This window comes from Streptopelia decaocto (genome assembly GCF_964273445.1).
Source record: "Streptopelia decaocto genome assembly, chromosome: 1".
Classification (NCBI taxonomy): Eukaryota; Metazoa; Chordata; class Aves; order Columbiformes; family Columbidae; genus Streptopelia; species Streptopelia decaocto.
The window spans coordinates 105,812,593-105,834,255 of NC_138663.1; the positions used below are offsets into that span (position 1 = coordinate 105,812,593).

Here is a 21,663-nt window from a genome sequence, read left to right on the forward strand (position 1 = left end):
GTTCTCTGCAGAACCTTGTGAAAAAAGAAAGCATCTCTTTTATGATGGAGAAACTTAGTTTTACAAAAAGAGGAAGTTTCAAACTCATTGCTGTTGTTACTTTAACAAGAATAGACCCAGCATTTAGTAGTATTTAATTGGTTTGGGCTTGTGTTAAAGGAGATTTGAATATAACCACTCATAGAGGAATATCATGCACATGAGTTTTTGTTCTTGACTAGTACCTTTTGGACAATTACCATACACTGTCAAAAAAAGTGAACCAGCAAATTCTCGTACAAGTGTTAGAAGATACATCTGACTTAGTTTCATACTTTAAGCTTGTAAAACGTATTGCAAAGCTTTTAGAAAGGAAAAAAACTGCTTTAACTGATTAAACAAAAATTTGTAAATATTCATGAAAGAGAAGACACAATTCCACTGACTATTCGTTCTAGTGCAGCATTTTTTACATATTTCCATAAACTACTTGTGAAAAGATGTTCTTTTCCTTATTGTTTCAGCTGTCCCTGTAGCCCTATTCCATGACTTGACCTGTTCCCTATTACTCTCTTCCTTAAAAATTCACTTATCTCTGCTTTCTCATTGATACAAATATACTTTTGGATCTACCTTTAAAAAGACCAACCAACAAAACTAACTCACGTCCTCATTTGTATCCATAACTACCTCCCCTCTGTTTCATCTGCAAGCTGCACAGAATGCCCATCACTGACCCCTCTCCCTCATCTCTTCAGATTCTATATGAAAGAGTCAACTTCTGCCTCTTCTCTGTCCTGCATATCGGCATCCAGCAGCCTCGTAAATTTTAAACCCAATGTTGTCACAATTATCTCCATACTGCCCTCCCAATTTCCAAATGCAGATCCAGATTTAAATCTTTCTTTAAAACCAGAGTTCTCTGTTTGCAAGAAACCTGAAAAGAGACTGCTAGTAATCATCCCAATAATGTATCTTCCCTTCTATTCTTCTTTTTTTTAGTTATCTGTTTTATATATATATACACACACATATATATATTTTATATATATATTTTATATATATTATATACATAATCTGTTATATAGATACACACACACACACACAGATGCGTATATATAGTTAGCTCCCTGATGCAGTGGCTGTATTTTTGTTCAGTGTTTTTAAAGCATGGTCCATAAATGGGATTCCTTGAGCTAAACATATAACACAACACATATAACACAAACAGAAGATGCCCAGAGGATAGAATTAACTTAGAATTTCAATTCAAACCATGAGGGATTTTTACAGCCAACTTCTACAGGCTGCTCCTGCACAGAGCCTCGTGATACTCACTAGGATCCCAAAATGGAGATGGATAACTATGCAAAATTGCAGAAGCTACATAAGGGCTCAGCATTTGTGCATTTTGCAGAGTACCAGGAAGGAGTAATTCAAAAGAAAGGGCAGGCACATTGGATAAAAAGAAGATGGGGGACACTGCACAGTAAATGTCAGGAAAATAAATTATCTTACTGGCATAAGCTCTTCGAACTGGGATAATAAAACCTTAACTGTAAACCTGGGCAGCAAATTACTATAATACAGAAAAACAGTTTAGATTTTAAATTTATTAAGCCATTATTATAACAGGACTTATAAACAAGATCTGCTTGAAGAGAATGAGTAAGCACCCATTCCACTGTTACCAAGACAGCATTGAGATCTTTTACATGTCAATGGTCAACAGATTAATCTCAAATTTAGAACAATGGTAACACCTATTGCTGTATTCTTGTTCCACATAATAAGCCCATTTTAGGCAGATTTCACAGTGTAGTTACAATTACAAGAGAAACCCCAGAAGAACTAATTTTATGTCCTGTGACAGATAAAGCAATAATTTTAAATTTCACTGTTTTATGATTTCACTTACTACATCAATGCATTTCTACAAAAAGGATATTGGATCCAAAAGCATGGCCCCATGATGCAGGGAAGGATGTTCACACATTAGACAACTACCCCTCATCTGATAGCAGCTTACTAGTCAGCTCCAAGATTAGCTTTATTCCATGCACATTAAGTTTCCCCTTACTTTCACTATTGAGAATTATTTTTTCATCAGAGGAAAGGAATCATGAAACTGAAACACTAGAGAGAATTATGCTTTTTCCATGTATCCTCTACACGTTGCATGTATAACATAATATACTGCTTGGAATAATCAAATGGGAACTTTACCAAGTAGAGATTTTTCCTCTAGCATCGGACAGAGTCCTTCTCACCTGCCTCCAGAAAAAACTTGTTAAACCACTACAGATCCCACGTAACACACACCCATTCCAAGTCTCTTTTCTGGCTGCCACCCACATGCCCAGCACAGACCAGTGGCTTTTCCTGCAGTGTAGCTTACCTGAGGGTAAAAATTATCCAAGTATTTATTTTCAAGAAACAGCACTTTTAAAGGAAATTTGTATTATCTGAGGCACTACTTCTGTATATGTATGCAGATATGGTATTCAAATTCAAAGAATAAATATTTTGCTGAATTTGAGTTCCCTGTGCCATTAGTTTTTTATGTCTCATTTTGGGTTTGTGTCATATGTTGTATGCATATTTTAACCTTAATAGCCCGAGAAATATGTTCTTGTGCATATTTATGTAAACTGTATACTGATTATACACTAATTAGCTGATCTTAAAAATGAAAAGGATTTTTTTTTATGCTAGCTATGATTTCTCTGAAGTTGGCAGTACTTGCAAGGGAACACCAAAGACTGTCTGTGGACACAGCCTGAAAATATAAACAGCAGAAAGATAATCCAACCAAAAACCAGGTTAATACCTTCAAACTTCCTGTGTTTGAGAGGAAAACCAAAGCTGAGCGTACTGAGGGTCAGACACCTCATCAAACACGACTGGCACACGACAAAGGCAGTTGTTTGCGCTAGCATTTAGTAATAAAAGATTTTATTAAGGAAATTTTGAGGTTTGCCTTTCTGTAGAAAAATATGACCAGAATAATAGCTTTCCTACATTACTTAATATAAAACTCAGTTGACACACTGACATGCTGAGTCACCGTGAGCTTGTCTTTTTAGTAGATAGGGTTTCTTTTTGTATGCAAGTAATCATAAAACTAGTGAACCAAATGATCAAGCATTTTTCTTGTAAAATACTTTTACCATTTCTCCGTTTACAAAGATAGATCTAGATCTCAGTTTTGTACACAACAGACTTGTTTTTTATTAATAAAATAAACCTATTATATTATCAAATCTCCTTTCACGAAATTCTCCATTTTAGGATATGATGCAAATTCTCTTTATCCTTTAAGTGTAGGGTATAAGGTAAAATAAATAATTCTCAAGAGAGCTAGAAAAAAACATTTCCTTGCTTTCAGTGTTTGGCTCTGATTAAGAACATGAGCTGTTCCAGATTTGCTGGCTTGGATAACCTCAATGCAGACTGCATTTACAGTTTATATAAAACAAATACATCTGGCAAGGCAATATATCTTTTCCTTAAATATGTTTACTTGTGTAACAACTGTTAGTTTACTTAGAAAATACAGCCTATCAACTCCAGTTTTGCGATTTGGCCTAAGCAAGTGGGCTCATATGCCCAGATATATGAAATAGTGCAATCAATAGGATACTCAAAAATAGGATACTCCAAAATCAGAACAAAACTATCCTAAAATAAGCCATTTAACAGCTAAACTAAGTTTTCATGATGCCCCTTTATACCTGGATGAAGATCATACTGAATTTATGACAGATCTAAAATGGTTGCACAACTTTGGATCTGTTTTTAGATTTGAAAAGTTACTTAGAAAAGATGGAATACCAACATGTTGGAAAAGCATTCAATAAAGAAAAGACATATTTCCATATTTTCCTGTTTCAAGACCTGACTGTAATTTTCTTACCTTATTAAATAATAGTAACAATAGCCATAATTTTGCTTTTTTCAAACAATCTGAAAATGTTCTCAGGGAAGAAAAGGCTTTCACAACCTGTTATTAGTAGGGTGCAAAAATGCCAATACTAAATAGCACAAAGGTTTGTTTTTAAGTCAGCTTTGCAGAAGTTTTAGAACAATAGTTCTATATACCAATCAAAAATTCTGGAAAAGTGAAGAGATATACTGAAAGACCCCCACCTGGTGAGAAAAGGATTTTCTTGGCATATGAACTGTATGAAGAATAATCCCCTCCAAGGTTCTGACAAAGGACATGCAAGCCAACCACATGAAGCATGCACTCACTGGAATGCTATTATATATTAAAATGCTCTGTTTCCTAGATGTTAACTGGCATCACTACCATGCTTGGTTATAACAGATCTCAACAACTTTACGAGGCAGGTATAACCCAGCTTTTGCCAATAGGCAGCCTGAGGCAGAGACACCTGAAATACCTTGAAGTTGGGAATTATTTTGGATATGCCACTGCAATAAATCAGAAAAAGACTCTGCCTATCTGAAAAATTAATACACATTATGATACCTGACCTTGGAAATTAAAGTGTGGTAATTTGGCCAACAGATTTTAAGTAATTTAACAAAAGTTGTACAGCAACTCCATAGGAGACCTAGAAAATAAACCCATTATTTCTTTAGGTGTTGCCCTAACTCCTATATCAAACTTAGAACCCTGTAAAGAGAGGAAATACCGACAAATATTAACTCTCACAAATACATCAAGGCCAAGCACAGAGTTTCCTAAATTAAGTCCACCACAAGTAATTTCTACTGCATGTTTCCATTGGGTCCCTAGTATTTGTGGGCAGTAAGGAACATTAAAGGAGGAGAAACGTTCTGGTTTTACTGCCCCAAATGAAAAGCAGATAAAACCAAATCCTTCCATCTTCTCCTGGTCTTTCTAACAAAAACCTGAATGATTCACGGATGGTGAACTAAAACTAATAATACCACAATCATTTACAACCTTCAGTATGTAATGAAAGCACTACCACAGGTAGGCTACTACTAGTGGTGTTACACCAACTTTAAACTGTTCCTAGATTACATCTGTAATCCAAAGAAATGATGTCCCTTACTCTGTTGATGAAATAAACCCTTAGAAGAGGCGTTCCAATTTTACACTGATTTTATTATAAGAAACTTAATTTCAACACAGTGCTTAGAAATAATTAGCATGTACAAAGAAGATATAAAGTTGGATCTGAAATACCTTTTTTATTCAGAAATCCATTCTTTTCCTCTTAACTACTTAGATGTTTCTTACAAATAGTTTAGCTATTTTCCTTTAATACCACTGTTGGACACTCGTCAATATTCCTCAAGGAAAAACTCTCCACAAGCCAAAAACCCAAGAGGCCAAGATTCTTCTGCTCAAAATGTAAGTGCCTGCTAAAGTGCTGCCACTTAAATTAGGCCAACCAAGTTAAGTAGTAAAACTACGCAACATAACACCACAGAAGTAGGAAAGCACTTATCATCATCTTGGTAACAGAAACAATACAGCAGCACAGAATGCTTCACTCCCACGTCACTGGATCTGCTCTGAAGTTCCAAGCAGCAAGATTACATTGCCCAAGCAAATAAATAATACTGCCTACTATTTTCACAGCTGAAGAGTGGCTAATGACCTTTACATGCATCCTACCTCATTTCTGAACAAGGAGGAAAAAAAACCAACCTTCTTTCAGGTCAGGTCATATTCTGTGATCAGTAAACAGATGGAGGAAGGGCTTAATAACCACAGCACAAGAACAGTTGAAGAAAATAATCCCTGTAGCATTATAGGGGTCCCTCTTCAGCAAAATATTGCAAGGCTTTCCACAAGGAGATACACTACATAGATCTTAGAAGACTCTATTACTGAACACAACAGTACCTACTTGCTTAGCTGTCCTGACTTAAACAAGGCCGCTTTGGCACCATGCTCTTGGCCTTGCTCTGCTCTGTGCATCCTTAGCTGTACTGCTAGAGTACAGCAAGCTGCAACTGCTTGCTCTGCAGCAATGGCAACAGTCACAGAAAAGCAGCCAAAATGACAAGTTTACTAACCCAGCCATGAGACCTGCCATCTCCACCAATGAAATCCAATGCAATAACGTCCTAATATGAAATCTACTAACCTCTTCCTCAAGCTACAGATCTTTGTGACAGTCTTTGTTTTGCTCATTTCAATAAATAGGAAGTTTTGTGTTCTCCAGCTACAGTCAGAAAAAGAGAACTTCCTTTATCTTCTGAATGCTTTAAAGCTTCTGAGCCAGAGGGAAGAAGGAGGAGGAGAAAGCCTGTGCTCTAAGGATCATATTTGGACTGTTAATCCCCTTGTGACTGAACCGAATCTCTGCATCTGCCACAGCCTTCTCCAAATAGCTGCTGAAGCAATATGGAACAGGCTTAGTCCCTAGATAATTTCCCAACTAGTCATATGGTACTGTATAGCAGCCATGAAAAAGAATAATTCTTGGTAATTTAATCCTGCTGTTGCTTGAAAAACCTATGACCCAAAGCAGAAATGTTGGACGTGTCTCCAGATTCAAGATGACATTGCCAACTCAAAAGACAAAGCTTTCTGAGATTTATTTCCAATTTTTTTCTTTCAGAGGACATCACTCCTTGCAAAAGAGGTGGATGTTACTCCCCCTCACATTTTAAAGGAAGTCATACGTTTTGCAAACCTTAGGTTTAAGACCTCTAGTCAAACTGCCAGCTCAAATACAATATTCTCTGATAATACAGAAGAGGAAATTTCCATATGCACGGTCTTAACAGTATAGAAGACGTGCCAAAATGGAAATTACATTACAGCAATGATTAATGACAGCAGATTATTCTGTATAAGACAGTAAGCAAGAAATTGGTCAATGAATTCTCCAGGAAAAAATACAGCCCATCTCTTGCATATAGCCAACTGCCCTCCCATAAAACAAACAGGAGCAGAAACATAACATAAAGAAAAATCCAGCTTTTTAATTGCCAGTTTTTTGTTTTATTCTGATATTTCTGAGAGCAGGACTGAGAGCTAGGGAAAGAGACAGAATATCTGGAGGCTTTCATTTTAGCAGCTCAAAACCATACACAGGAATCTGCATTGGGAATCAAGCCAGCCATGAAGAGTACACATTCTAGTCTGAAACAGAAGACAGTGAGAGACTCTTCCCAGGAACCTAATGTGTTAAGCTTTATGTTTTCCACTTTTTTTTTTTCTTTCCCAAAGTTCTCTGTCAGTAATCAGCTCTGTCCCAGATAGAACATGAATACGTGAATGTGGACTGACATCATTGTGCAAAAACCTCCATATATGCAAGCTGCCAGTTCCCTACTTTAATAAGCATTAGTAATCTCTTCATACGGCTTTCCATAATTAAATATATCTAGGAAGGATTTCTTTAAGAAGAAAGGGATGTCTGTGCAAATCAGTGTGGAAATATTAGACATAATACATGCATCCGTATGCCAGTCTAAGAGGACAATAAGATTTTTTTAATTCCTGCTATGCCTTTACAGTTAAATAGACTCTAGCTTTATTTCTAGAAGCAAGGAAGGTTTACCTTTTTTTCCTTTAAAGGTCTGATTTTAATCTGCATTTAAGCTTCCATATACTATACCTTTTTTGTTGGTTCTAATAATTGTCTCAGACAACAGTAAAGGGCTTCCATTGGAAACTTCATTTATAGGCTTCTCTGGTGGTTTGTTGGCAGTATTTTCTTTCTTCATGTCCTTCTTTATTTCCTGTAGAAGAAAAGGCAGGTGGGAAGGAGAAGAAAAAGAAGAAACAGTTAAAAAAGGTGTTACAGAATATTCTAAATCTGAAGCTCCCAAGATTCCTTAAAACTTCTATGTATACACCCCTGCCTATTCTAATGCCATCTCAAAGATTATTAAGTTGAAATGCCACAAAGTTAAAGTAATTTTCAGTAACTCTTCCAATATATTTTTTTTTCTTTTTAAAAGAGGACAATTCCTTATTTATGTGAGAAAATTATACAACAGCTTTACAAATCTCTCACTAAAGATCACAAAAGCTGAAAGTTGGGGCGGGGAAGACTTCTCGGTTTATCTGTCAATTAGCTGTACATTTGATGCACAGGGTAGGTCATCAGTGCTCCTGATGTGAAGGCAGCTAAGTCTGCTTCCCCTCTGTCGAGAATCCCACAGAAACAACCACCATAGCAGGAAGAAAAATATTAACTGGGAAAATATGACAAATGTTACCATAATTGGCAGAAGCCTATAGAGAGCCTGCTGTCAGAGCCGTTGCTAACACTAACACATTTTGCAGCTGACTACCTTTTAAGGTGATCAACTTCCTCGGCAGCACAAAGAGAAAATATATATGGTGGAGTTTCATGAAAGTGAACCTACAGAAAACAGCTCCCCAAGACAACACAGTTAGTGCTTGTTAAGATGCACAGTACCTCTCTATTGGCTTCTCAGGCAGACTTTAAGGCCTACCTGCTTAGTTGCCTATACCTACTTTGCCAAAGCATCCAAAATATCACAGCCTTTCGCATATCTTATCTTGAAATACCGCTAAGGTAGACAAGTGGTGTTAACTCCACTTTATAGACAGGGAACTGAATTGCTAAGGAGGCTGAAAAATTTGCTTATAACCACGTACCAAAAAATAAGGAAAAAACAAGTTAAGGTTTGGCTCCAAGTTTTGTCCTAGCTCAGAATGAAAGAGCTATTCAGGCTGGTAGGGACCTCAGCAGGTCTCTACTCCAATCTCTGGCTCAAAGCAAGGCTAGCCCTGGGGTCAGACCAGGCTGTTCAAGGTGTGGCCAAGTTGAGTCTTGAAAAACTCCAAGGACAGAGACTGCACAACATCACAAACTACTCCACTGCTTGACTGTCCTTATGGCGACAAAAATTGTCCTTATTCCCTGCCTGAAACTTTCTTTTCAAGTCCTTTCTGTTCCCTCCTGTCTACCCCACCAGGCACCACTGTGAATGGCCTGGCTCTGTCTTCTGGATAGCCTCCTTGTGTGTATTGCAAGGTCCCCCCAAAGCTGCCTCTTCTCCAGGCTGAACAAGCTCACCTCCCTCAGCATCTCCTCACAGGGCATGTGTTCCAGCTCCCACAGTCAGAGAACTTGCGCCAGTTTATCCATGTCTTTCTTTTCCTTGGTGGACTCAAAATGTGATGCCTGTATTCTGGATGTGGGCTAATTAGTGACATATAAAGGAGGATTATCACTTCTCTCAATGGTCAGGCTGTTAGTGCGGCCCAGGACACTGTTGGCTGTGTTTAATGCCAGAGTACATGACTGGCTCATGTTCAGCTTCCTGTCCACCAGGACCCACAGCTCCTTTTCAGCAGAGCTGCCCCCAAACCCATCAGGCCCCAGCCTGTATGTCTGCCAGCAATTTCTCTTTCCCAGGCATTTCACCTTGCTGGATTTCATAAGGTCCCTGTCTGGGTTCTTCTGAACAGCAGCCCCACCTTTGAGCATGTGAGCTGCCCCCCCCGATACAGTATCATCTGCAAATTGAATAAGATCTTCTATATGATCTTCTATAAGATCTTCTGCCTGGGTTGCAGTGACCACGAGATGGTGGAGTTCAGCATCTTGTGTGGCAGGAACAGAATAGCAAGTAGAATTGCAACCCTGGACTTTAGCAGGGCTAACTTTGGCCTTTTCAAGCAATTGGTGGGGGAAATCCCATGGGCAAGGCTGCTTGAAGGTAAAGGGGCCCAAGATAGCTGGGTGGCATTCAGGGATTGCTTCTTCCACGCTCAGGATCAGAGCATCCCCACACGTAGGAAGTCAAGGAAGGGAGCCAGGAGGCCTGCATGGTTGAATAGGGATCTGTTGGGTATGCTCAAGCAGAAGAGGAGACTTTACAGGTCATGGAAGCAGGGGCTGGCCACTTGGGAAGAATATAAGGCTGCTGTTAGAGGATGTAGGAAGGCAGCTAGGATAGCCAAGGCCTCCTTAGAATTACAGCTGGCGAGAGGGGTCAAGGACAGCAAAAAGAACTTTTTCAAATACATAGCAGATAAAACTAATACCAGAGGCAATGTAGGCCCACTGATGAATGGGGTGGGTGCCCTGGTGGCAGAAGATACAGAGAAGGCAGAATTACTGAATGCCTTCTTTGTCTCTGTCTAATCTGCTGAAGGCTGTCCTGGGGAGCCCTGTACCCCTGAGACCCCGAATGAAGCCAGGTCAATGGAGGAGTTTGCTTTAGTTGATGAGGACTGGGTTAGGGAGCAATTAAATAGTCTGGACATCCATAAATCCATGGGTCCAGATGGGATGCATCCGCGGGTGCTGAGGGAGCTGGCTGAAGTCATTGCTGGGCCGCTCTCCATCATCTTTGCCAAGTCTTGGGAAACGGGAGAGGTGCCCGAGGATTGGAGGAAAGCAAATGTCACTCCAGTCTTCAAAAAGGGCAAGAAGGAGGACCTGGGTAATTATAGACCGGTCAGCCTAACCTCTGTCCCTGGGAAAGTAACGGAACAGCTTGTCCTTGGTGCCATCTCAAGGCATATCAAGGATAAGAGGGTTATTAGGGGCAGTCAGCATGGCTTTACCAAGGGTAAGTCATGCTTGACCAACCTCATAGTCTTTTATGAGAATGTAACAAGGTGGATGGATGATGGCAGAGCGGTGGATGTGGTCTACCTTGACTTCAGTAAAGCCTTTGACACAGTCTCCCACAGCATCCTCACAGCTAAGTTGAGGAGGTGTGGTCTAGACAACAGAGTAGTGAGGTGGGTTGCAAACTGGCTTAAGGAGAGAAGCCAGAGAGTGGTAGTCAATGGTGCGGAGTCTAGTTGGAGGCCAGTATCTAGTGGAGTGCCTCAGGGGTCAGTACTGGGGCCAGTATTATTCAATATATTCATTAACGATTTAGGCGAGGGAATAGAGTGTACTATCAGCAAGTTTGCTGATGACACCAAGCTGGGAGGAGTGGCTGACACGCCAAAAGGCTGTGCTGCCATCCAGCGGGACCTGGACAGGCTGGAGAGTTGGGCGGGGAATAACCTAATGAAATTTAACAAGGGAAAGTGTAGAGTCCTGCATCTGGGCAGGAACAACCCCAGGTTCCAGTATAGGTTGGAAAATTCCATATTAGAGAGCAGTGTAGGGGAAAGGGACCTGGAGGTCCTGGTGGACAACAGGATGACCATGAGCCAGCACTGTGCCCTTGTGGCCAGGAAGGCCAATGGCATCCTGGGGTGTATTACAAGGGGGGTGGTTAGTAGATCCTTCCCCTCTACTCCGCCCTGGTGAGGCCACATCTGCAATATTGTGTCCAGTTCTGGGCCCCTCAGTTCAAGAAGGACAGGAAACTGCTGGAGAGGGTCCAGCGTAGGGCAACAAAGATGATGAAGGGAGTGGAGCACCTCCCTTATGAAGAAAGGCTGAGGGAGCTGGGTCTCTTTAGTTTGGAGAAGAGGAGACTGAGGGGGGACCTTATTAATGTTTATAAATATATAAAGGGTGAGTGCCACGAGGATGGAGCCAGGCTCTTCTCGGTGGCAAACAATGATAGGACAAGGGGTAATGGGATCAAGCTGGAACACAAAAGGTTCCACTTAAATTTGAGAAAAAACTTCTTCTCAGTAAGGGTGACAGAACACTGGAACAGGCTGCCCAGGGAGGTTGTGGAGCCTCCTTCTCTGGAGACATTCAAAACCCGCCTGGACATGTTCCTGTGCGACCTCACCTAGGCATTCCTGCTCCAGCAGGGGGATTGGACTAGACGATCTTTTGAGGTCCCTTCCAATCCCAAACATACTGTGATACTGTGATATTGAACAGACATCGGGAACTAGTGATAGCTTTGGACACAATCTTCCCCTAGTAAAAAACCTCCACCTCTCTTCCTCTCTTTCAACTCTTATGCATTCACTGCCCTGTTCTATTACATAAATCCATTATAATACATCATTCCATTACAATACATCCCAGTGCAACAGCAAGCTTCACCATCCCACAGCACTGTACCATACAAACGAAATACTGTAGATCTTATTGTGGTGGATGCACTCGACCCCTCCCCGCCCTCCCACCCCAGCAGCAGTTTGGTCCAGGCTCCAGAGGAGGGAAAGGCCTGAGCCACAGCCAGGCCAAGAACTCCTTCCAGGAGACCCACAGGGAAGCAGAACAGCACATTGAATGCCGGTGGCTTGTGGGTGCATGGAGTCTCATGCAGACTTTTCCTACTATATGCAATTTGACTATGAGTCAACCCCTTCATTCTATAAATACGACAGCCTGGATGAGCCCACTTTGAGCTCTCCCTGCTAAATAAGTGAGCTGTATGGCAATGGTTTTACTACTCACAGGTCAGTGGATGAGCCCAATTTAAGTTCAATATTAATGATTTAGCTTAAGTAGATGCACACCAAATGTAATGGATTATTTAGAGATATAGGGTTGTATGTTTTTTAATATACTCTTTGATTCATGTTACTTAGTAGACTAGATTTGCTAAAATTTTAAGCTCGCATTTACCAAAAGCAACTGCAGACTACACTAAACGCCTGCAAGGTAAAGTCTAGCTTGCATTTTGCTGGGAAAAATTGAACTGACTAGGAAAACAATGATCCAAGGCTAACACAGAGACATCACAAACATCTGCGAAGTAGGGCCTATTTTTGCACTTCGCTGAGAAGAAAGGATTTATCCAGACAAAATGGCACCTTCAAGGATATGGACCAAAACCAACGTCTACAACTGAACAAAACAGAGGCCCACATGGAGTCAGGGAAAAGGGTTCCAATGGGGAGCAAAAGGATCTGGTGGTGAAATTTTGCTGTTGGACTGAATCTTAGTGTGAATGGTCTGTCAAAACATGAAAGTTTTTAGTTTCCTATGCTTGGGCGGACTTCTGTGCAGGTACCAGGTCCAGGTACCCGAGCCCTGACCCAGCCCTTCTGCTATTCTACTCCATTACATTTTTTATTTTCTGAGAATCTTGTCTCCTGAAAGTCTACTCTGCATATGTTCATAAGGCCTCGCTTGAAAGTTTGCTTCTGGAGTTCTAAAATACAGACTCCGGAGTGAACGATTATCAGGAAAAGAGGAATTCTGACAGTTTGCACCGTGATGGATATGGCCTTGTCTGGAAGTTTGTCTCCAGAGCTCCAAGACACAGCCCCTGGAGTGAACAGTTATCAGGGAGGGAAGACACCTGAAAGTTTACTTCATGAATGGGTACAGGCATCTGGAGAGAAGGTAAGGAGCATTCGGCTTGGCATATTTCCCCCATGCGGTAAATAATAGAGTGAACCTGCCATCAAACTCTTTTAAGCTGTGCTTCTCTTTAAGAAATCTAAACATTGTTCTGCATCAAGCAGAACCCTGAATTACTCCCCCCGCGACACTTATTTAGGCTTCCAGAATATCAGACATGAGCACTAAACCAGAGAAAGCAAATTTCTATTTGAAGTTTCTAAAGTTATCTGAGAACAGCATCAAACAAAAAAAGAATTTCCAAGCCACTCTCTACAGGATGCACTTTAATCCTGGATTTCATAATTTTATTTTAACCTTTTACATCTCCAGACCAATTGGTATTTTAAAGCTGAACTGTCAGCTCCACAACATTAATATGGTTTTCCGTATCTGTAACACGCATTTACTGTGTATCACTATTCCATTAGCAGAGATGAAAGTTTAATAAACTGCTGCCCATCGAGGGTACAATGAATCTTTTATCTAGTGCCATCACACAGGTAAAATAGTATCTAAAAGGCAACTCATCACAGTAACCATCATAGCTGAAATATAATAACAAATGTGAAAGACTATGTGTATGAAAGGTGAATGCATCTGTGTGATAGATTTTGCTGTGATTAGAAGAAATATTGCACACAGTTCTTGTACAAAAGTGAACTACATGATAACTTAAGAACATTGCATGCATCTAGAAGAAAATGGAAAATGTTACATCACCTTCTAAAAAAAATGAACTAGACTAATACATACATTATTCCACAAGCTTTTTTCACAGCTTTAAAAATTAAAATATATAATAAATGAGTCTGCCCCAAGCTTGCTGTATTAAAGCTTAACATTTATTTTGCAGCTAGGTGACAAATTCATGGTATATTAAAAAATTATCTACAGTTTAAACAGAATTTGTGAGTCAAACAGCACTCTCATGTGAACAGGACCACACGATAACTGCCTACAGAAGAGCCCATCTTGCCAGAAGTTGCTTCCTGTGTGTCATTAGTATGTTATTTTCCATTCTTTATGTCAGAATGTAATTAAATCCCCAACTCACAAATTTTGAAACAACAGTATGATGCATTTTATTTTTTAAATCCTATTTGCAACTTTGAAAGTAACAGAAAAAATTTTCTGCTATAAGAGAAAGCAGTGCTGCACCCTCAAGTCTCCAGATGCATGACTTTGGTGGCTTTGCTGCTGCTGACGGCTTTTTGAGGAAGCCTTGTTTTGCTCCTGAATAATTCAACAGGAATACAAGCAGACAATTCCCAAACACTGGCATTTGTTTGTAGGGTGGGAAGTCTTACATTTCCTTTCTTGTCCAGTCTTCATGGAAAAAAGACAGGCACACATCGAATGTCCACTAAGCCAAAATTCATATAGAAGGCACAGCACCTTGCAGCCACCAAAATCATCTAAGAACTGCTTTTTTCCTACCTTTCTAGTACTGGTTTGAGCTACTTTTCATCACTGTTTCCTTTTGTGCTCATAAGAAGGGGCATAATTTTTCGCAGCTACTACCAACAGTAACATGACATGATCAAACACATGCAGCATGAAATTACAGATCCAGGAGGGAATTGAAAGGAAAACCAAAGAAATCGCTAAATAGTGAAACAGAGATCAAGCAAAAGCCAATTCAGCCATATAAGCTAAAGTCATATCAGAAGCATACTCAGCAATACCCTATGGGAAGCCCCTGTCTGAGCGGCTCAGCACACATTCTTCAGTAGAGAAGTTATGCCAGCTTTAAGCCACTTGTGTACTTTTTCCATTCCTGGTCTTTATCTATGGCACAAGACTTAAAAACATACAAACAAAACCAAATCAAAGCTCCACACCTTAAGTAGCCTCACTGCTGTATCCTGCAGCACACATTAGTGCCAATATTACATCCTCTGTCCTCTACCCTCTCTCTGCCTCTGCATTGTCTTCTATACTGCTCACCCTTGGGGACCTTAGGATTTTAGTACTTTTCTTCAGCTGTGGCCCAAACAGAGCCAGGACACTGGCCCTGTCCACAGCTGTCCGTTTCATTGCTAACACACCTCCTGGTCCACATGGCCTAGTCCTCTCCCACGTGGTGCCTGCGCATGGCCCAGCAAACAACCCAGCACACAGGCTGTTCCCAATAAGCAACATGGAAGACACAAGACTGCAGAGGAAGGGCAGGACAGAGACAGAGGTTTTTGCCATGCGAGTTGAGCTGTGACTAATATCCTCTGGACAAAGAAAGGGGCCCTAGTGCTGTTAAATTCAGAAATATTGACATAGTCCTTTATAACTACCCTGACTCTCAACCTCCTGTAAAAAAAAACATAGTTGATTACTTTAAAGCACTATAAGGCACTACTGGAAACTGCATTTCTGCTTGAAAAATTGAGTGAAAACATACACAGACAACTCTGGTCACAGAGGTATACCAAGCCAGCTCACTTTATTTCACCACAAAAAATACACTGAACATGGCTATCCTGCATATTTGGAAAATGATGCAACTATAGTGGCCCTAAAAGCTTGGTGCTTGATCAGTAGTGGTTACAGATATTCCCTACATATCCCACTCATTTTAGATTTGCATGGAGCAGAAGCCTACCACATGAAGAAGGAGTAGGCAAATGAGCTTCCAAACCCACGTGTACCAAGGATGGCTTTTGGGAACTTTTGTCAGTGTATGACAAAATCCATTTCTGGTTCTGGTTTCAAACTGAAGTTTGTAAATGTTGTTTCTTTTAAAGAAAAAAACTCCATTTGCACAAAGAAGTAGAAAGCAAATTTTCACTTAGCACAGGTGGGAGTTAGGAAGTCCCCAGTCTGCAATGGGTAGTTCCGGAACAGCTGAATTTAAATGCTAACAGAGGGTGAACAGAAACTAATAATCCAGTTGTGAGCTCAGGGACTGTTGTTTCTTGAAGAAGTAACTTGTGTAAGAGAAGAGAGAGGAAACAAGAAAAGTAGGAGACCAAGCTATATTATACTGCTCTAAAATACTGGCAAAAAAAAAAAAAAAAATCAGCTGTCTGCCCAGCACAGACTTCAGTGTACATCCTGGCCATGATTCTTATATTGGCTTCTTGTGGTATTTAGACTACAGCAAATATACTCACACCCTGATTAGACGCAACCACTACTCACTGTGGGCCAGTCTGCCCTTGAGTAGGACAAGGGGGGACAGGAGAGGTACTGTGGGAGATCTGCAATATGCTGAGTCTCCTCAGAAGGACACAGTGTGAGCACCTTCACTGTGGTGACACCAGCCAGTCCAGACTCAACCACCTAGAGAGCACTTTCCAGAACCAAGTTCACAAGACAATTGTCCATGCAGAGCCCCACGCTGAGTCTCAGAAGGGGCTCAAAGGGATCCCAATTGCAGCAAGTGGCTCTTCATCCCACCAGAAGCATCTCACCCACTCCTCCGATATGCTGAGATGTTTCTGTGGAATGAGCAGCAGTCTCACTCACACAGCCTACCTGCAAAAAGCTAGGCTTTCACAGTGCTAGCAGCTTCAAAAATATCTCTAAACCTCATCTTTGGTACTATTTGATACTTGATTTTGGGGCAATGCCCAGTATAAATGTCAGAGGTCAAAATGCTGCATTTTTTTTCCAGCCCACGCAAAGATAATTGCAGGTTATTAGCAGTTCATTTTCAAGGGCCTCTAAGCCCAGCCCTTGAGTAAATGACCTCGCATTTCAACCACTAAAACTAAACCAGGCCCTCTTGATGACACAAATTTTAAGACAGCTTCCACCTCCTGTGTATGTAGGTTTCAGAGTGATTCCAATATGATAAGCAGTTCTTACTGAGAAGAGGCACCCTCAATCTGAGAAATTCTGGGAAAAAGTCACTATGAACTTTCAAAACAAGCCTTAAGCCTGACTCGATGATATTTACAATTTCAAAAACATTATGGGAATGTAAACGTATTTTAGAGTACACTTACACTTTGTACATCCTTTTAATATCAAAAAAAAGACCTAGCTTTGTTTTCAGAATTTCATCATTCATCACCTTTCAAGGAAAGTCTGTTCTAGTTGCGCGTCTACATGCTGAAGTTTCCACTCATCTGTCAAAAAGCTTCATTTAATTTATAGCAAATGTGTGAATTAGGTCAGCCACAAAAGTTACAGTTAGTATCTGTAACCAAGTCTGAAGGAAAATAGAGGAATTTCTGCCATTTTCACTATACCGAAGTTTCAAGATTTTTTTATTCTAGCAGTTCTGACCTCTGCAGGAAACTCAGCTGAAAACATTTGAGAAAATTGCCGCAAACCTTTCTAGGTCTGTAAATGCAATTAAATGCTATTCTGTGCTGCTGCAGGTATGACATGGTCCAGCCAACACTTCCTTCCTTGTAGTTGTTGGGAGACACGAAAAATTATGACAGAAATCACTATCACACTACAAGGTGATTTACCTATGGCTTCCATGTGCAAAGAGAAATATGGTTCTTGCATACTGGAAGAAAGAGGTTTAATCAAAATCAAAGCTTTTCGAAAACAAGACATATGCATACTGAAAGAGTTAAAAGCTGAGAAATAATGAGGCTTTCACAATTCAAAAATCTACAGCCTGTACATTGCTTGAAACCAAATATGGGAGCAGAAATAAGAAACCAGAATCATACACAGCCGGGGGGAAACCATGCAACACATCTGCATTATCAAAAGATGACAATGGAAATGTCAGGAGCATTTTGACCCCTCTGAGATACAGAATGCTTTTCTTTAATCTCTTTTCTCAGAAACCATACTTTACATTTCAAGAGGCAACTGCCATCATGATTTCCTGCAAACAATGTCTGCAACTTCAAACAATATATGAGCTCAATTACCCATTTATATTAAAACCTGAAAATGTAAGTAACTCTGCTGTAGAGTACATCAATGCAAGATTTAGTCCTCCTGAGTAATTTCCTGTGACATTTTCACTAAAACTAGTTAAGAGTTATTGAATAATTATAAATGTGCCTAGATATAAATGCAACTCTGATACTGTCAAGACTCTTGTAGTTCTGCTATGAAATAAACAATATACCCAGCAGTGAGCTTGGAACAAACCTTCCCAGCCAACTGAACCAGCATCCATGTGAAAATTATTTTCAACCAGAAAGATGATGGCAGCACTTCCTGTATGCCTTCATAGCACTAGCCTTAAACTCCATAAAATGCAAAATGACAATGTTTCGGAAACAAGAAATAAACCACCTAGCTTTTATTTTCCTGGCTTCGGCATCACTTGAGATACACTAGTCTTTGGTGTCTCCTTCCCAGGGCAACTACCAACTCCAAGACATTGAGGCAGAACATGGGACCTTCAACCACTACGATCAGGACTGAGATCTCTCCATTAGCTGGTCAGGACAGGAGATATGTCAGTGGCTCTGTCAGCAAGCACAGCTGGAAGGACAGCTTGGAGAGTGTGCTTCCCCAGCAGTGATCCCCAGCTTCTAATAGCTGCAGACATCCCTCACTGCTACTGCACACATCAGCTGAGCTCATGACAACAGTTATGCTCTTGTTTCACCACAGCAGAATTACATATCCTCTCCCCTCTTCCACTATCAGCTTATCCCAAGTTTATAGGAAACACGTTCCCAGCTGCCTGTCAGGCACGTGACATAATCTTTGACAAAAAATAGGGCTACAGTTCATGAGCCTCTTGGTTGGTGCTAGTACTGCCTAGTCCTGGGGTTGTTTCTAAACCACAGCCTCCTAAGCCTCTCTCAAAGAGTTCTTTGGTTTCTGTATCCAGCCTTCAAAATCAAGTCTATTTCTGTGGCTCACATGACTTCTATCTGATTTACAGCTTGATAGAGAAAAGCGTTATTTGTTCACAGAGTTCTGCATGCTGAACGGCGTATCTATACCAGCAGTTACAGGAGCAGAATGCAGTATGAAGCACGTTAAGGATGAAAGCTCTGAGATGCCCTAGCTGCCTTTTTTTTTTCTTGTTATGTTACATAAAAAGATCTAATCTTCTGTTTTGCTCTCTTTATTTTGCAAATAAACTCTTGACTGCCATCCACATGCAGTCAGAAGTGCTGCTTGCATGGCGGCTCAGCAAGGCCTGCAGTGCCACCCTCCCTTCTGAGGTGGAAGGCCTTCTTAACGCTGCAAGGCTTCCTGTCAGGATGCTGCTCAGCTATTTATCATATGCATCTAGAACTTTGCCTGCACAATCATGAATTCATTACACAGCCATAAGTAAAGGCTTCAACAGCCCATCTGTCATAAGCGTTGTTCTTGCAGCATTTCAATATTACTTTCATCATTAACTTCATATATGAACTTTACTTAATACAGAGGCAATACTTCAAACATTTGGGACATTATATTGGGTTACATGGAATCATCCACATAAAAATACTAATAATTTGGGTTACTGCGAACAAGTTGCAACAAACAAAATGACTGTGGAATGACAAAGCAAAAGCTGCTGTGAAAGGAAATTAACTTGTACATTCAGTATATTCCATCCGAACTGCAAAACTAGCTCCTACTTAAACTGCTGGCAACTTCTCTGTAGTAGCAGTGTCTGAACATTCCCAGTTTACCCCAGTCAGAGATGCCACTGCTACACCATCTTCCCTACCACAGCCTTAAGGTAGCTCTGCCACATGTGAATTTCTCTGTTCCTCTCCTCCACGTGAACGCCAAGTACACTATAGCGAACTGAAGCCCCTTTTAAAAGAATCTCCAAATTCTTCCTTTTTTGGAAGAGCTTTTTTTATATCTTTCGTACATCCCTCTGAATAAAAAGGTGTTCTGGATTGGATTTGCACTCCGGCACATGCAAAAAGCCTTGAGTTTTAGAAAGCTGAGTGCATGTTTTATAATAAAATCTGAAAAATTCTCAGATTTGTTAAGTCTTATGTGATCCTTCAGCTCTGTTTTTATATGAATATGAGTGTGTTTTCCTGCATCCATTCGGGTCAAGAAAATCTCCTTGCTCCAAGTCATTAGCCTCAGACTTTCTTCTTCAGTTGAGACAGTTCACATTCACCTATACCACTGAAGTTTTTTTTTTTAAATTACCAACAAATAAAATAATAAAAATTGAAAGGAAAAAAAAAAGAGAAACAGCAAGGAGTACAACAGTAAGAAAAGTGGGGAGCACATTTTAAAAAATGTGTACCGAATACACACCACATATTGTCTCAGAGAAAGTCAGGAAGAAAAAAAAAGAACACACCCTCTGCTCACCGCAGTTTAGGTTTTGGAGACGCACTTGGCTACAGCAGTGATTAGCTTCACTACCACCAGGACAAGCAATTCATTACATCTTAATGAACCAAAGCTGAAAATTATAATTAGAGCAATAAAAAAAAAAAAAACCAATCAGGAAAAAGATACTATGCTGGATGCCATTCCAAGCCATTCCATTAATTCTGATCCCAATGTTACCATGCTGAGGAGGGTAGAGGGGCCTGGGCCTGATGTTCTGTTCCTGATCTCCTCTCTAGCAGGTACTCTAACAGCACCTATGGATCCCACACTGTGGTGACAGAAAAATTGACAATACCTCTCTCTGAGATGTTACAATCTAGGTGTAAGAAAAAGTACAACTGAGGAACAGAAAGAGCAGATGGCAGGAAACGTGAAGAAGTAGAAGAGATCAGCATGGACCAGGTGCATAAGCATTTGTCAGCACTCAGTAAACACTGTGACAAGACACCTTTAAGGAAGTCTTTGAAAGACAGCAAGAGAGTTCTTTATGTGCAGATCTTTACATGCAGGTTGCCCAGGTATGTGAGGAATACAAAATCAGAAGCTTATTATAAATGTATTAAAGAGGTGAGGAAAACAGAACTTGTCACCAGAAGATGGGGGCACATAGTTCCACCACCCACGTTTGAGGCACTGGAGAGATGGCGACCCAAGGACTCAAAAATTCAAAATAGACAAGTTGCAGAGCTTGATATGGGCTTTGCATTTCTGAAACCTTACAGAGAAGGACATTGTACAGCTGCAGCAGGTTTCATCACCTGCAGGTAAACTCGAATTGACCTCCTTATTTCATATGGTCATCAGGTTGTCTGCTAGCACTCGCCAGTGAACCCCTGCAGCACACCCCAGTTTTCATCTGGGGCTGAGCATTTGTTCTGCTTTACAAATTTAGCAATGTATGTGAGTTTTGGCATACGGGGCAAGAGGCACTGCTGCAGCAGGGATTGCCATGGGAAGATGTTTGGCAACCAGCCTCTTTAACTGGCACCCTCCTTCTCTCTCACCTCCATCACCTTCCTGACAATGGATGACCAGCCAGGCTTTCATCAGCTGAATCTCCTGCTTTTCATCTGTGTTTGGCAACAGTGAGGCACAATCTGTATGTATTTCAGCTGCCCAATGGTCTCAACACATGTACTCATGTATCTTCCTCCCTGCATTTGTGAGTCCTGTGGCAAGGTCATGGAGGGAGGCACAGAAGGTGCTTCTCAGCCAGCTTCCCCTCAGTCCAGCTCCAGCAGCATGAAATTATTCAAGCAATTTCACTTTTTAGTAGAATTAAGTTTCTTCTCCT

General features: G+C 40.6%; 1 protein-coding gene across 6 annotated transcripts in view; it reads right to left on the minus strand.

Moving 5' to 3' along the window:
* Positions 1 to 21,663, minus strand: part of SH3KBP1 (SH3 domain containing kinase binding protein 1) — a 228,542-nt gene that overhangs the window by 136,760 nt on the left and 70,119 nt on the right. For all 6 annotated transcript variants that reach the window (XM_082054547.1, XM_082054543.1, XM_082054542.1 and 3 more), the window contains one exon: positions 7,554 to 7,677. In XM_082054547.1, the coding sequence (XP_081910673.1) occupies positions 7,554 to 7,677 (124 nt within the window). The remainder of the gene's footprint in view (positions 1 to 7,553; positions 7,678 to 21,663) is intronic.